Here is a 17,815-nt window from a genome sequence, read left to right as displayed (position 1 = left end):
TTAATCAAGTAAAGGGTATACAATCATTTGGGTCATAGAAATGCTGTCATGTTAAATACTAGTCATTTTTCTTAGAAAATGATTCCTTTGCTTTTCACTTTTATTTGAAAAATATACTTTAAGTAGAAAGGAAATTACATTTAGTAGATAGAAGGTTAGGCAACTAGGTGACACCGTGGATAGCGTGCCATGGCTGGAATCAGGAAACCTCATCTTCCTGGGTTCACATCTGGTCTCAGACACTAACTAATTGTGTGACCTTGGGCAAATCCTGTAACCCTGTTTGCCCCAGTCTCTTCATCTGTAAAATGAACTGGAGAAGGAAATGACAAACCACTCCATTATCTTTGCCAAGACAACCCCAAATGGACCTCCAGAGAGTTCAACATGACTGAAAGGACTGAGTAACAACAACAAACTATAAAGGAATATCGAGGGCATCATTATTATTATTATTTTGTAAATCATCTAAACTAACATACCCTTAACAGTCCTCTTGTTCATTATAGAAGTATCCATTTTTTTTTCCAGATTGAGTGCTTTTATGGCATCAGACATTGATTTCCAAAATGGTGACCCATTAGTCTTTTAGGGCAGAATGCCTGACATATCATGGCATTCATGAACTAATCAGAACCTAGATACTTGTTACAAAACTGTGGAGTTAATTTAGTTTGTTCATCTTATGGACTTAAGCCATTTATATGGATCTGTTGCCTTTTGATATAAAATAGAATTCAGTATGGCCATGCATTTATCAGACTATTTTTCTTTTAGTCTCTTTTAATGTGACCTAAAACAGGCTACTAAAGCAGGAACCATGTGAAAACGTCTGCCTTTTTTCTTTATAACCAAAAAAGGGGATTAAAATAAAACAAAAAAACCACTTCAGATAATTGTAGGAGTGAAAATGGTTTTGTACAAAATTATAAACAAGACAACACATGGACAAAACGGTTAACTACCACATCTGTAACCCTTCTCTGCAAAATGTTATGTGGAACATCCATCCAGTCAAAATCAACATGCTCTCTCCCTTGAAATGTCGGCCAGGTTTTTCCAAGATAACGTCTAGACTCCTTTTTGTCTTGGAATGTCCTCAGAAGGTTCTGTCAATGTAGATGACAGGATAAACCCCAACAGAGTCTGTTCAAATAGCAGGGGGGAAAAAGAATGAGGAGAAGCTATTTCTATTTCATCCTCTTTCTTGGTGACCTGTCATCTCCTCCTTCTCCTTAGCCTTCTCAGAAAGCACCCCAACCTCCAAATTTTCTTTGGCCTCTACCACCAAAGCCCGCTTGGACTTCTCTACTGCCTCAGCCACCATGACTACCACCAAAGTCTCCAAAACCTCTGGGCTTGGCCCATTCCAGAGTAACTTTGTTCCCATCAATCTCCCCATCTTCCATGGCCTCTTTCACAGCTTTAACATTTTCTTCTGAGTTGGAAGTCCATGAAACTCAACCCTTTTGATGACCCTGTTTCCCTATCTGTGACTAGCCTGGCATCAACAGAGCCATAAAATGAACCTTTCACTGTTTCTTCTGTCATGTCTTCAGACAGACCTTTGAAGAACAAAGTTATTTTATGACTGGCTCCTTGGTGCTGAATTCTATATAGTTAAAAGAATTCAAAGCTTCTTTTGTATCTTCCACAGAGGGAAATTCAATAAATGCGTACCCTTTAGGTCAGTCTTGATTATTCTGGGCTAAACTGACCACTATTGCCTTCTCAAACACTGCAGACTTTCTTCCTGTATGTTGGTGAGGGTATTTAGAACTAATGGCTTTGAATCTACGAGCTTCCTGTTACTCCCACTCCAGGAATTCTTCTCACTTTCGAATTTTCTTGTCCTTAACTTTTCTTTTCAAGTTTCATTTTAGAGCCAAGGACTTTGGAACCACTGTGTTCCAGAGCTTTTCTGTGTCTTCAGCTAATCCAAATTCCATGTAGCCAAACATTCTGGTGGCACCAATGGGGACATCCACAACTTTAAGGTCCTTTTTTTGCAAAGTCATTGCTGCTGTTTTTAGGTCAAAAGCAGTTTTGTTGAAGTTCAGGTTGCCAGTGAAGAGAATGAAATTTGTAGACATTTCAGCTTCTAATTTCTGTTTCTTGGTTTTGAGGACTTCCTGTTTGCACATTTCCTTTTCCCTCTTCCCTGGGGCTTCTTTGATGGGCCCTTCCTTTTCTTCCTCCACTTCTGATTCCTTGGCTTTCTCAGCTTTCCTAGGGAAGCTTTCATAGAAGCAATTTTCTCTTTGGCAAGTGTAATAGCATCTTCTTCATACTCATCATCATCATCTTCCTCTTTATCCTTAGATTCTTGTTTGGCCAGAGCTGTTCCCATTTTTGTGACTTTAAGTGGTTCAAATTCTTCATCCTCCTCCTTTTTATTGTCCTCTTTTCAGTCATGTCCTGTTTCTTAGCATTCTTCCCATTTTTCCACTTTGGTTGAGAGAAGCTGCTGCTTTAGCTGGGGTGGCTCCCTTCTTGCCTGGTGTGATGACAACTTTGGCTGAGGTAGCCACTTTTTTGACAGGGCCATGGTTGCCTTCTTACCAGGAGTCATGACTGTTTTCCTGGCAATGGCTTTTTTGGCTGGTGGTACCTTCTTTACTGATGTAGCCACAGCCTTCTTTCCCTTCTTCTGAGGGACCACAGCCTCTTCTCCACTGTTTCTGCTTTGTCCTCTTACATGTCCTCATCCTCACTGTCTTCTCTCTTCTTTAGTGGAAGTGCCATTGTCTTTGTCTTGATTTTTAGCAGCCTTCACAAACTTTACCATGGTAGTAGTGCATTTCTCCAGGGAAGGCAGAGGATACAGATTTATCAGCAGAGGCTCAGGCAACATTGGAGGAGAGGAGTCCCTCCACGAGCAGTCCTGCTGGCAGAGACTGAGATGAAAGACTCCAGACTGTTTTTCTTATAAAAAGTTCAAATCTGTGATCTCGAAGGCCAACATAGTCTCAGGGGCCAGAGGAATAATAAAACTATAGAACCTCCAGTATTCTTAAGGATTTTAAAGGTAGATTCTTCTGGTTTCTTCATTCTTACCTAGTTTAGATTTACCCAAATATTTTCACTCTGATTTAATCTCAGCTGAAGAAATGATCTCTTATTTCCCTCACACACACCCCTGCCCAGTCCTTTTCTTTCCTATTCTGACTTTAAAATAATCTCAAAGTATCCAAATAAATCTTAGATAAGATTGTCAGTTCTCTGCTATTCTACGCTTCCTTATTCCATTTTGAATTGTAGCAAGTAAAAATGCAACAGAGGTCAACTGAAGCAAGTTTTCAAGACAAGGTAACAATTATCAACAGTGACAGGTGTAACTGTTAATAAAATGGGTCAGACTTTTCCCCCCTCAGGGGGTCAGTGACCAGGATAGGACTGAAAAGACCATATTTATTGAGACCCCAATGGAAGAGGTTGGGGTAGGGTTGTTGTTGTGTTTGTCCTTAGTTCTTGAAGAGGACCATAACATCAGGGAATGGTGATATGACTTGCAGTGGACTTTAATTTGAATGAGGGAGGACTTTGCAAGGTCACCAGCCTCACTTTCTCCTCCGGGGCCGTCTCAGTCCAGTGGCCAGATATTCATCCGGACTACTGAAGCTGGCCTAGGATGCAGTGGGAGACCCTGGCCCTTAGTAGAAAAGTCATAATTAGCTACAGCTGTGGAAAGTGGGTTGCTCTTCAGGTGTGGCTGATCACACCCCTTTCTGACAATTCCTTTATGGGACTCAACAACTTCTAGTAATCTTGGCTAGAAGAACAGAATCACCCCAATTAGGATTCCTCCCTTCCCCCTTAGCTTTCCCGTTGGAAATCAAGTCACCCCTAACTTACTCTAGGAAAGGCAAGAAGTGGAGAGCTTTCCCTGGGGAAGGGACTCAGTCCAAGCTGGTTCTTCTGTTTATAGATAAACCGAAGTAAGGAATCCCACTTTAAACTGGTTTTCAAGCAAATGCCCCAGGGGCTGGGAGTGATCACATTCTTCAGCCATGCCTTTAATTTGCACTGGAAGAGATTTTCTTTTGAGCTAAACTGAGAAATACTGTTTGACAAAATGAGGAATAGGGCATTACAGAGTAATTTTCATTATTAAGTAATGTAACAGTATTAATTTTCTTCAGGATATATAATAGTCCCATATTTGTGGCTCATTGGACACTAACGTTTTGCTACATATAATCCCACTTCTGTTTGAATGTTCTTTATATTCCCTAGACTACAAGCTGGCAATCAGAACCTTTTGAAGCATATTGTGTTATGCAATCTGTATAACATGACATAAGAACTAGAGTAAAGGATGTCATCACAGAAATGTGTGAGCAAAAAAACAAGATAGACTTATCTCCTAGTGAAAGTGTATATGCTAGGAAAGGGCCCCCCCTAGAACATTCACCTGAAGAGAACTTTTTAGAGGAAATGAACAAGGAGTCCCATAGGATGGGCAAACACCAATGAATTGTGATCTCTGTCATTTAAGAGAAATCCACATGCATAAGATAATAGATCCATTAGAGTATTTTAAAATTCATGTCTAATATTAAGTCCTTAATAAGGCATTTAGTTTTTAGAAAGAATCCTTCCTTACAAGCTCCTGAGCCAAGAGAAAGGAACTAGAAAAGAAAGCATAGGCACTGTCACCAATAAGTTATGTGGGATTGACATAGGTGAGCCTGTCTGTTATCCATTAAAGAAATAGCCTGGTACTTTAAGAACAGTTTATAGGGAGAAGGATAAGGGAGGAAAGGGGCATAAAGTAGTGGAAAGTCAGAGCCTAGAATATATTTGTGGAACAAGGAAGACCAGATTTTTTTTACATGAGTTCTCTCATCTCACTCTTTGTGATTTTTTACTTTGAAAGTGGCTACTTTCCATCTAGGTATCTAATATAACTGAATTTGTATTTACCACCTTCTTGTACAGGGAAGAGGTCACAGCAGGCTCTACAAATTAATCTCTCTGCTCCTGAAATATAAGAATGCTGTGTGTTAGGTATGGATAATAATAGTTATGTTGGGTTTATATAAACAGAATCAGAATCTTACAGTGTGACTTAAACTCACTCTTCACCCTGGGGAAACCAGTTTTCTTCTTTTCACTGTTACTCGAAGTGACGCTTGGGACAGCCTTTACGTAATAGTCTTAGGCCAAAAGATTTAATATTAGTTGGTTGGGGAAAGCAGAGAGGCTTGTAGGATGTAGCTCAAATTAGGAGCTACACAGAGACAAGTAAATTCACACTACACAGCAGAAGTCCACGAAAGGAAAGGAATTAATGTTTCATTTGGGTGTTTTACACAAAGGATACTTCTCTGACAAAGTTTTCCATATGCCCTGGCTTATTGTTCACTCATCTCAGTAGATGTGTGAGCTGGGAACTGTAGATCAACTGAATCCCCAAACCTTGGAACCAAATTAAATTATACTTTAGTCAAGAGAACTAATGTGCTACCAAAATTCATGGTTTAATGTTTTTTGTTTGTCTGTCTAGGAGTGAGTTCAGGAGTCATTGTTCAGAAGGTGGCAAAGGAGTGCACCTGCAGAGAAACATGTACACTGTTGCCCAACACACTTAGAAATTAGAATTATTAAGTATGTCATGGGGTTCAAAATTACCACAGTGGAGGGCGTAGGGCTTATTAATCATTTGTCTCCTTCAAAGTATATGGAAGAAACTAGTATTTTAGTTAAAGTCTGTGACTTTGGTTGCATAATGAAATATAGTAAATGTAGGTAAAATGTCAAATCTTGTAGGTTTGAATTAGTTCCAAGCATGACTAGTTTAAAGTTGAACATAGATCATAGCCTATTGGAAATTTCCCAGAGAAAATCACTATGTTTACATGAGTAAACTGCTTAGAACTGAACTGTATTCACAGTTCTCCATATTGTTTAATCAGTATCAAAGCTGCTGATTACTCTTCCTGCTCAATGTCTTTGAACCACAGCCCAAAGGTCAAATTTGCCATGGAATCCTCACTGGCTTTGGTGACTAATGAACACTCCCAGTTTTCCTCAACTATCAGAATTGGCCTAGACAGTAGAATGGGCCTTCATTTGGAGCAGACTCCTAAGGATGGTTCTTAAGACTTCCTTAAATTCAGTAAACATTTATTAAGTACCTACTGTGTGCTAGGCATGGGTATGTCACCTAATCTCTCAGTGCCCCTGAGCAATTCTCAAAGATTATAAATTACAGATAAATTGTTAATCTACTTTACTTGGACAGTTTCCATCCTAAAAGTTGCCTATGCCAATGGAATGATAGGGTTCAAGGAAAATAAAAAAGATGCAAGGCACTCTTTCAGGCACTGTAGAATATTTGTTAAAGGAACTCCTTGCCTACTCTGAACCTTCTTTCAATCTGTCCTGGTGCTGCCAAAGCAGTGGTTTAGTCTTAATGTGACTAGTAGCAACCAGAAATACTATGGGGAATCTTAGTAACTCTTGACTATAGGACCCTTAAACACTAATGACAGTCTAGTTAAACACTTTTATAATATTCAACGATTCTTTTAAAGTTGGAATTCCAATAGTAATCCACACTTCAAAATTATAGGATAAAAACAAAAATTATTTCAAATTTATACTACTTCAAATATTTTATCTGGGGGAAAAATTTAACTCTGAACACATTGTAGATCCCCATTTTAAAAAGGAGTTTCCCTAGTAGGAATTCCTTACATATTCCTCTTCCAAAGGTAGGGGAAAAAGTCAAGTCAAGGGGGAAGGTCAGGGACTTCAGGTGAGGCAGAAATGGCAGAGTACTTGGAGCTTTACTGAATAGTTAAGACAAGAAAATAAGCTCAGATAGCAGGTTCTTGACAGTAAGATTCCAAGCATGGAATGTTGTAATTCAGAGTATTACCATTAAAGCAGAATTTATAAAAATTATATTTAGCAAAGAACAGAATGGAATTCTTCATGTCAGAAAATTTCTTTGAGGACATAGAATATTTTCAACATACAATTAATATTATTTAGTTTTATTATCGAATCTCACCAACTTTGAAAAGTGTTGGAGACTCTCTTTAGCATTGTGGAAGAAAATAGTAATTTCTTTTGTTGTTGCGAAGTCTTTTTTTCAGTCCTGTCCAACTCTTGGTGATCCATTTTGGGGTTTTCTTGGCAAAGACACCAGATTAATTTGCCTTTTCTTTCTCCAGCGCATTTTACAGATGAGGAAACTGGGGCAGATAGGGTTAAATGACTTGCCCAGGGTCATACACTGTCTGAGATCAGATTTGAACTCAGAAGATGAGTCTTCCTGACTCTAAACATGGAGCTGCATCCACTATGCCACCTACAGCCTACAATTACATTAATACTCCTAAATAAAAGATTCTAAAGGGCTGAATTCATAGTTAAGTTGGAATTTGATTACGTAGTTGTAATGTTAATCTTCCCTGTCCGTTAATAGGCCTTTGTGACCTGCTTTGAGCTCTGGTCCAGCTCACAGCTGTGATACAGCCTGAGTCACGTGGAGCCTGAATCACATGGAGCCCATTATGGGAGGAGCTTGCCCAATGGAATTTAATTGAAATAGAATGTTGGGGAAAGAGGAGCTGGTGGAGGGAGGAATTTTACCTAGGGGAACTTGTTTGTGGGGAGACCTTATAGAAAGAATGCATAAGATGTCGATGCTCTCTGGATTGGTGATGAGTGCCTTACTAAATCTTACCTCCTGGTATTATATTTTGCGAATCTACCCTGGAAACACATATTCATAGAAGCAGCTATGGGTTTCGTATAGGCATTGCAGTGATGGAAAAGTAGTGTGATGTAGTAGTTTTTTTAAAAAAGACTTGGATTTAAGGCCTGGCTTTGACAGTTTCTACTTAGTCATTTCCCTTCCCTGATTTTTGTTTCCTCATCAATAAAATGGGGGGAATGGTATACATATTACTTACCTCGGAAGGCTGTTGTCACAAAAAACACTTAACCATAAAACTGTATATAGAATCTTTATATATGTGAGTGTGTTTGTGTGTGTATATATAGATAGATGGAAGGATGGATGGATGGATAGATGGCTGGATGGATCTTAAAACACTATATGTATGAGTGAGACATGAGTTTTTGGACATGGTCAGTTTTACTTGACTTTGTATGTTTGTTGCAGAAGGCTTAATTCTTTCCCCCAGGTTGGGAGAGGTGTGTGTGTGTCTGTGTCTGTGTGTATGTGTGTGTGAAGATGCTTGTTAAGTGAACAAGGCAAAAAGAAGCCCCTCAAATCCAACTCATTGTCCTTGGCAAGGTTGAGGAGTGGACATTGCTAAGTCAGGGAATGCTTGAGAACTCCATGGTCACTGTGAAATCCTGGCAAGAATCTTGAAATATCTATTATTAAAGTGATGGCCCTAATTGATGTAACTATTCCTATGCATCTAGGATAGGACATAGACAAAGTAGCCTAGTGTCTGATGGATCCAGAACCATTCAACAGAAATATGAATGATGAATATATACATACATTCATGTATGTGTTCACATATGTTTATATGTGTGCATACATATACCAATACCCCACCCACCATAAAAACTTTAATGCAGATTACACTGTCACTAATATAGACAAACAGTGAACATGCATGAAATAGACTGAAGATATTAATGTTTTTATTATATCCTTGTTCTATAGCCTAATACAATTGGGAATCAATCTTATCGGTTAGATGGCAAGGACTTTACATTGTTTTTTGTCAATGATATCCTCAATTCTGTATTGTACAACAATGTATTGTAGCTCAGAGCAGGAAGGACATAAGAAATACTTTCATTCTTAAACTCAGATTAGGTGAAATAAGCATGGAATTTAGAGAATTAGAATTAATGTAGTCTGAAGAAGGAAAAGCTGAAGAACCTGAAAGTATTGACAATTGAAAGTATACTTAACACAATCTCAGGAAATGCTACCTAATAATGAAAGAGATGGCAAAAATAATACTGATGTCTCATTTGGATTTGAAGAAATGTCACACTTAGAATAGAATTTTGAACAGCACTTTTTGAGTTTGATGGCCTAAATCCAACTAATAAGCCAATTCTACCAAAACATAATAGTTTGAAAAAGCTAGTTTCTCCTATAATACAATAAAGAAATACATTCTCCTACAATATTTTATGATAGTTAAAAAAAACTCAGGACCTATGCACAGCAACACAACAGTATATGCTGTACCCACAGAGGTAGAGCTGTCTAGAAATATTTCTAAGGACAGGTATCAAATACCATCATGGCAGAAGAGATGTGAGAAAGCTATTAAAGACCTGCAAAAAAACATGAAAAGATTAAGTCAATATCTAGATGGTACCTACAGTAGAAAATTTGAATATTGTATTGCTTGGTTAAACGTACTGAGAAAGAAGCATACAGAACAGAATTCAGAACAAAAATATATCGGAAAATTTCATACCTTTAATCTATAGTTCCTTCTTTGAAAAATGAGGAGTTGAATTATATGACTTCAGGCTCTAAACTATTATTCCCTAAACAAATGCAAAAGTCAAAAGATTACAGTGGCAATCAACATAGTATAGAGAACAAAACAAACCATTCATCATTAATCAAAAACTATACCATTGCATAAAGGTTCAAGAAGCAAAGATATTAGAAGAGAGAACCCCCAAAGAATAATAATAGTTAGCATTTAGATAGCATCTTAAGATTTGCAAAGTGCTTTGCAAATATTATCTCAGTTGGACCCGTGAGGTCGGTGCCATTATTAGCCCTATTTTACAGGTAAGGAAACTGAGACAGGCAAAGGTTAAATGACTTGCCCAGGGTCACCCTATTAGTTAAATGAGATAGGATGTGAAGCTGTTAGGAGTTCCTGACTCCAAGCCCAGTGCTCTATCCACTTTGCCACCTAGCTGCAGAGAATGTGGAGAATTACTAATCATCTCCATGGCCTAAAGAAGTCCAACATAATAAAAACAAAAATTGGACTAAACACAAAACAAACACAAAATATACGCTGTTAATATAACGAACAAAAGGATAGCGATGTCAAGGAAGGTGAATGAAAGTAGCTTCTTGCAAGACTGACAAATAATGAGTCCAGATAAGTCCTCAAGTACTTCACAGCAAATCATAAATAGCTCGCAGAGCATTTTGCTGATTTCCTCTACGATGCATACTTGATTTCATCTCTTAACAGACCGCATCACATAATTATTATCAAAAGATGAAAATAGCAGTGACCTTCCAAACATAGGCCAATGTTTCTGTGTTTCATTCCAAGCGTTCACAGCTTGTGTGGCTCAAAAAACTCTGTAAACATTAACAAGAAAACAGTGGAGGAACAAAAACGGTATACCAGAAATTCCCAGGGGTGTAAAGATCAATTCACCATTGATTTTGTAGTTATTGAATAAGCAAACTAAAAGTACAGCGATATTTACAGGCTTTCATTGATTATAGCAAGCTTTTGCCTCCATTCCTTACTTGTGGTTTGGCCATGTGTTGTAAACATATACAATAAACCCAGATATAGTGACAGTAATAGAGCATTTGATATCCACATATTAAAAACAATTCTCTGTTTAATATACCTTATGCAATAATTAATCAACAAGTATTTATTAAGGATTTAGTAATGTCAAGAATAATTGATATAAAATTTGGCGTTTTCTGGAGAAGTAGTTTAATCCTACTGTAGTTTTGCCTAACTTAAATCTGTTTTCAGCACTCCTAAACAGAATGGAGTATATGGATTTCAAGTCAAAGGAGTTATAACAAAATATCACATTAGTGACTTAATGCACATGGATGACAAGTTATATATGACTCCACTGAAAAGTGCATTAAACTGCTGCTTCATATCATGGAAACTTTTCCTAATAATCAAAATGTCACTTGGACATGATAAGTATAATATCCTGTACGCCACAAGAGTAGATACTGAAGGATTAAAGTTTGAATGTGGTAGTTAAATCAAACCAATAAACAGAGGTGATACTTAAAACCAAGCAAGATAGATTGTGCATAATGATATCAAGGAAAAAACTGAGACTGCTTGTATAAGACGATCATCCTAAAGTAAAAACTTAGGAGGGAAAACAAAGTATTTAATATCTCCACAATACCAGTCAGTGTATACTTTTGACATGGTAAGTAGACCACAGTATATCTCCAAACAAAAACTTAAATATTGTTAATGAAGTACAGAGCACAACATCCCAAGGCTGCTAGAAAAAGATTAACAATCGCTTGACAGAAAGGAGAAAGAGGATTAGTAGACCTTAGAGCACATGGTAAACAAGTTAAAAACACAGAAATACTTTAGCAGCATATAGACCTCTCTTCACAAAGCAGCAGTAAAGGTTAATAATAGGATTTGTCAAACATATCCCAAAGTAGGGTTTATCTCTGGATGAAACCTATGAAATGGCTGAGATCCAAGAGGGAAATTAAAAGACCCTCCATGAGAGACATCCACGTGTACTCAGCCAAAAATGTCAACAAAGAGGCATTGAAAAATTGGCTACACTGTGGGGATTTGTTTATAGAAACAAGAAAGGCTTATGATAACTCAAAATCAGGTCACTGCCACCAGAAATTACAAAAAAGGTTATACTCAAGAAGCCCAAAGTTATTAATTAGAGTAGATTATAAAATGAAGCAATGAAAACTGCATATATCACTTCAGATTGAGGGGGAAACAACCTACAGGGTACTCAAAAATAGATGATCAAGTAACTAGAATGCTATGCTAAAGGCATGGTACTTTTTTTTTAAATTAACAGATAACAAAGTCTTATACTACAAACACAAGCTACATAATACACTTGAGAATTCAACAGATAAACTACTCTGGAACCAGAGCATCATTGCCAGCAGAACTGCTTGTTGCCCACAGTTGTTTGGTTATAATATTGAATCATAAAAATTTAAGAATAATGTTTTTAGTTTATGCTACTGTACTGAATTATCATAAACTACAAACTACATGAAATTAGAAACTTTCAAAAATATAGTGAACTAGTCAAAGAAATTAAAACCATGTGGGAATAAGGTATGTGTCATCTTTATCATGCATCTTTCAGTAGAGTTGTCCTAAAGATGAATGACTTTACAAAAGAAAAACATATATACCAACACTTTTATCCAATTACAAAGACATTGTTTTATCTACCTGCCTGAGAATCCACAAAACATTAAATATAAAAGAATTATAGTAGGTTAACCACTTATCCTCAGACCAATTCTTGCTGAACCTCACCAAAAAAGATGAGAAGAATGAGATAACAGTGAGGATAATAATACATTTGTAGGTGTAAAGTTGCAAAATACCCTCTTCACAGCCACTTTGCAGGGTATGTATTATAAATATTATCATTATTCTTTAGAAATGAGAATATTGATCTCAGAAGACTCACTTAGCCTCGGAGAAGTTGAATGAGTTTCCCGGTGTCAAAAGGTTTCTAAGTAGTTAATTTAAAACTTAAACCCAGGAATGCTAACTCCCAAATCCAGTGTTTCTTCAGGCATACTCTACTACTAATACTATAAGTTTATAGCATAATAGTTTTTTTTTTAACATATTTATTCAGCCACAACATTTAATACTTAAGTACTTCTATTTCTCAGAATTTGTTTTTTAGTTTGGCTCAACCACCAGCTCCAGTTGCTTATTGGACATCTTGTACTACATGTCCCACAGGCATCTTAAGCTCAGCATATCAAAAATTAAATTCATGTTTTGCCCTCCCCAAACCTTCCTCTCTTCCTAACCTCCCTAATTATTGTCAAGAGTACCACCATCCTACCTGTCAGCCAGCCTCAAAACCTAGGTATGATCCTCAGCTCACTTTCTCTCAGCCCTCATATCTGATCAGTAGCTAAGTCCTGTCAATTCTGGCTTTGCGTTAGCTCTGGTAAATGCCCTTTCTGATACTGCCACCAACCTTCATGCTCAGATTATTGCATTAACCTTTTGACTGGCCTCCTTTCTTAAAAGTCTATCCCTACCTCAATCCATCCTCCATTTGACTGTCAAACTGATCTTCCTAAAGTGCTAGTTTGACCATGTCTCCCTTTTATTCAGTAAGCTACAGCAGTATCCCCATGAATGCCAGTGCCTTCCTTCTGTTGATTACCTCCATCTTATCCTATATATGTGTGTACATATGTGTCTGTATATTGTCTTCCTATTAGATTGTGAACTCTTTGAGAGAAGGGACTATTGTTTTTTTTTTCTTTCCTTGTAACCCCATTACTTGGCACATAATAAACATTTAAATACTTATTAGCTTGACTTATAGTTGTCAGTTACCATGCATGTGAAGTGGTTTCACTTTGTTCTTGGTGTTCTGAGCTTAGACATGAAATGAGTATCAATAGTATTTTTAAGATATCCTCACAAATCATGACTTTTGACAAGTTTGTACAAAAGATCCTTTATCTGATTTTTCTCATTCATTTTTCTCTTTGTTTTTTTCCAGCTACTTTGACAAGCTATTCTGAAAATGTGGAACGGACCAAGTATGGTGGAGAAAGCAGTAAAGAACTAGGATCTGGAGGAAATCTGAAACCTTGGCAGTCTCAAAAATCCAGCATGGATTCATGTTTATACCGAGTAGATGAAAATATGACAGCCTCTACTTATAGTCTCAACAAGATCCCAGAAAGGAATCTGGAAACAGTTCTGTCCCAGTCAGTACAATCTATTCCACTTTACCTGATGCCACGGCCAAATTCAGTAGCAGGTAAGATTTTTTTTTTAAATCTAGTTATTTCTGTTGACTGGATTCAACTGAGATAAAAATAAACTCTGTACCATCAGTATTTATATTTTTTCCATCCATTTTGGGGGTTTGGGATGAGTGTGCACATGCGTGTGTGTATTGGTATTTACATAAGTACATTTGCATATATATTTTCCATCTATTTTGGGAAGTGGCTTCTTCCTAAGATGATGATTTTGCCTACAAAAACATTGAAAACAGTTAATATCGGAAACAATACCTGTCCAGGTCCAAATGTGGAGACCAGGTTGTACAAAGTTTTAAATGTCAAAAAGAGGATTTTATATTTGATTCTGGAGGTAATAAAGAGACACTAGAGTTTATTGAATAAGAGAATGACATGATCAGTTCTGCACTTTGGGAAGATCAATTTAATACCTGTGGAGAATAGACTGAAGTGGGGAGAGGTTTGATACAGAGAGACCAACCAAAAGTGTATTGAAATAGGCCAGGCATGAAGAGATGAGGACTTGTATCAGGGTGGTGACAATGTCAGAAGAGAAAAAGGGAATTTGTAGGGGAGATGTTATAAAGTTAGAACTAACAAGGCTTGACAACACATTGGATTTAGAAGGTGAGAGAAAATAAAGAGTCAAAGATGATACATATATTCAAGGCTGGGGGACTGAGGGGATAGTGGTACCTTCACCAGTAATAGGGAAGTTCAGAAAGGGTGAAAGATCACTTTGAATGTACTGAGTTTATGTCTACAAGACATACAGTTTAATCCAGCTGGCAGTTGGAGATGTAAGATTGGAGGTCAGGAAAGCAGAATTGAGAAATATCAACAGGGAAATGATAAATAAATCTGTGGAAGCTCATGAAATCACCAAGTGAAATAGTATAAAGAGAGAAAAGAACTGGGAGCACGATGAGCCCTAGGGATTACCCACCTTTAGCAGGAGTGATTTGGATGAAGATCCAATAAAGGAAACTGAAATGGAGCAGTCAGACCATAATGCCATGAAACCTACAGAGAAGAGAATACAAGGAAAAGAATATGATAGTTTCAAGGGCTGAAGAGAGAGTTCAAGAGGGATGAAGACTGAGAAAAGGCCATTTGATTTAAAAACCCAGAGATCGTTGATAACTTTGGAGAAAACAGTTTCAGCCTAATGATCCAGTCAGAAGGCAGACTGCAGAGAGTTAAGAATGGAAAAAGAAAAGAAATGGAGGCACCAGTTGTTATACAACCTTCTCAAGAAATGGAGGCACAAAAGGGAGAAGAGATCTAGGATAATAACTAGCAAGTATGGAAAAATCTAGTGAGAGGGAAGAAACCAGTAGACAGGGAATAATTGGAAATAAGTCAGATAAGTCAGAATGGAGATGACGGGATGGAATGGGTTCACTCATGCAGATAGAGGGGTTTGCCTTGACAAGATGGGTCACACCAAGATGTGAGACAGGGATGAAGGAAAAAGATAAGAGGGAGAATAAAGTGGAAAGAAGTCTTGCTCTGGATTCTGAAGTTTGGCTTCTGACTGCCACTTATTGGGCCTGGTCATTTAACCACTCTCTGCCTCATCTGTAAATGGCTTCTTTCCTCTCAGGATTAAATGAGATAATTGTAAAACACTTGGCACAATGCCTAGCACAAAGAAAGTACTCTGTAAATGTTAGTTATTACTATGACAATGATGACAACACTGGACAAATTACTTTCCCTCTTTGGGCCTAAGTTTTTTCACTTGTAAAATTAATAGATTGGACTCATTAAGTTATCTCTAAATTCCTTCCCAACTCTGAGTCTCCTCTTTCTCATCTTACTTTGACCTAAACCTGAAGGAGCCTGTGATTTGGATTTCTTTTTAGAGGAGACTCAAGAATGTATATGAAGTAGCATTTTTGGGGTGGAAGTGGGTAAGAGAGGGAGAGAAGTTTAAATAGATCTTTTTAGCAAGGCATGCTTTAACAGAAATCATTGCCGACAGTTGAGGCAATGCCCAACTTACCCGAAGCTTGAGGTTTTCAGAATACCCTTGCTCTATCTAATTAGAGAGTAATCAAAAGTTATCTCCATTTCTAAAGTGCAACACAAACACCACTGATAATCTCTGTTGTGGAAGAATAATATAGAAAGTTAAGTGGTTAGTGTCATCCTTTAGCACACAAATAGATGCCAAGAGTATTTGGACATGCTGACGTTTTTAAAATGCACAATGGACATGTAGATTGCAAAGCCATAGTCGGGTTTTCCTCTCACATTCAGCAGGGAAAATCCTGGACAGGTTTATCTCACTGATGAAAGATATGAAGGGGGGAAATACTCTTTTACATTTGTCGATAGCTTTCATTTCCAAATTGTAATTGTGACTTAGTCAAGCTGCTCTTTTTATACTTGTTTCACTTTCCCAACCTTTCCAAACCATCACTTTGTGTTAACAGCCTTATGAAGACCCATCATCCTCTGTTCCCACTTACCACGACAGGAACAAATGCTCAGGAAATTCAGTTACTGCAGAGTGGTTACCCACTTTAAGAGGGATTCATTGTTGCACAGAGACTGCAAAGCTCTTTCTTTAGTATTTCTAAATCCCCAGCAATAGTAGCAAATTAGTGGAATTCAATTCAACAAGCAATTATTGTGCAAGTACTTTGTGCCAGGTTAGTGCTAAATACTGAGGATACAAAGACAAAAATAAAATAATCCCTACCCTTAAAGAGCTGGAGAGAAATAACATGTGCGCACAATTATATACAAATTGTAGACAAAGTAAATGCAAAGTAACTCTGAGGAGATCAGTTCTCTTGTATGAAGTGGCACTTGAGTTGTGTTTTAAAGGAAAATAGGAATTGGGGTAGGAGAAAGAGGACAAGAGGAGAGAACACTTCTGGCATGTCATCTGAAAATGTTACAATCCATAGTATCCTATTAGAAGATGAGTATGCATCTCTCTCCTGGCAACTAACTTGGGAATGATACTAGCCTAAATCTTAAAGGTAGATCAGTTCCTTTTCTATCTAAACTGTGATGAAATTACCAAGAAAGCTCGGATTATGCTGTTTTAGACAACAACAAATATTCTGTGGAAGGAAACAGGGCTCTGATAACAAGGATTATGTAGCCAACCAAATTATAGGATCACAGACTTAGAGCTGTAAGGAAATTTAAAGATAAAATAGTGCTTTTCAGATAAGGAAGCTAAGGCCCAGAAGTATCAAGCAGTTTTCCCAAGGTCATTTAGGTAGTAAATAGAAGACCTGGGATTCATGTCTAAGTTTTCTAACCTTGATCAAGTACCCTTTCCACTGACTGTGCTAGCTCTCATTAAGGATATCATGTACATCACTTATGAGGAAACCATCACTGTAAAAACACAGTAATTTACTTAGATTCTCTGTATGTCTTTCCATTGCCCTTTGGGTCACCTATATTTTGATTCTTCTGTAGTTATGCTGTTCAGTGATCCACAGTCCTATCATATCACCAAGAAAGTATTGAAATTAAAAATACAGGCTCTTGTGCAAGCAGCTTGGCTTCCCTGAAAGCATTGCATAATTTTTCAAACATGGTTCAAGCAGTACTGTGCCTCTTCAGACCTTGGCCAAGCTCCTTTTCCATCTTCATTGTTTGTACAAGATGTGCATATAACGATAGAGAAGTTCCATTGACTTCTCATCCAGTTTCATGTCATGACTTAATCTGGGCAACATATATTCTTTATCCACTTGGTTTTTTCTATTTGGTTACTAGATTTATCTTTTTTGAATGCCTCTGAACTTCGAGAAGTTCCTATGTTATTGATGCGATCAGCATAAAGTCATTTGTAAACACTTAGAAAGTCATCATCTGTTAAGTATTCTGTTTGACCATTGTTCAGGTTATCTGCTATGGCACAGGTATACACCTTGGGGGGAGCATATTTCCCTGTTTTATGCCTTACTTAAGTAATGATCAGAGACTTTACATCCACTCTCAAGAAATTTTTTATTTTAAAACAAGGGTTTTGGCTGTGGGTTTGTTTTTGCCAAAATGCGTATTAAAAAAATCATTGATTAAAATTATTTAGGATTTTATAGAATTATTATTCTAACAGAAAATTAT

The 17,815-nt window shown here is 37.3% G+C and overlaps 1 protein-coding gene and 1 pseudogene across 13 annotated transcripts in view; one reads left to right on the top strand and one right to left on the bottom strand.

Moving 5' to 3' along the window:
* The window catches only part of TANC2 (tetratricopeptide repeat, ankyrin repeat and coiled-coil containing 2), a 551,137-nt gene that overhangs the window by 367,292 nt on the left and 166,030 nt on the right, over positions 1–17,815 (top strand). For all 13 annotated transcript variants that reach the window (XM_072645876.1, XM_072645869.1, XM_072645875.1 and 10 more), the window contains one exon: positions 13,465–13,728. In XM_072645876.1, coding sequence (XP_072501977.1) covers positions 13,465–13,728 — 264 coding nt within the window. The remainder of the gene's footprint in view (positions 1–13,464; positions 13,729–17,815) is intronic.
* LOC140528228 (uncharacterized) lies at positions 1,829–2,861 on the bottom strand (annotated as a pseudogene).

Source organism: Notamacropus eugenii, chromosome 2 (genome assembly GCF_028372415.1).
Source record: "Notamacropus eugenii isolate mMacEug1 chromosome 2, mMacEug1.pri_v2, whole genome shotgun sequence".
Classification (NCBI taxonomy): domain Eukaryota; kingdom Metazoa; phylum Chordata; class Mammalia; order Diprotodontia; family Macropodidae; genus Notamacropus; species Notamacropus eugenii.
The sequence above is the reverse complement of the archived record's forward strand: the minus strand, read 5'-3'. Positions and strand labels throughout refer to the sequence as shown.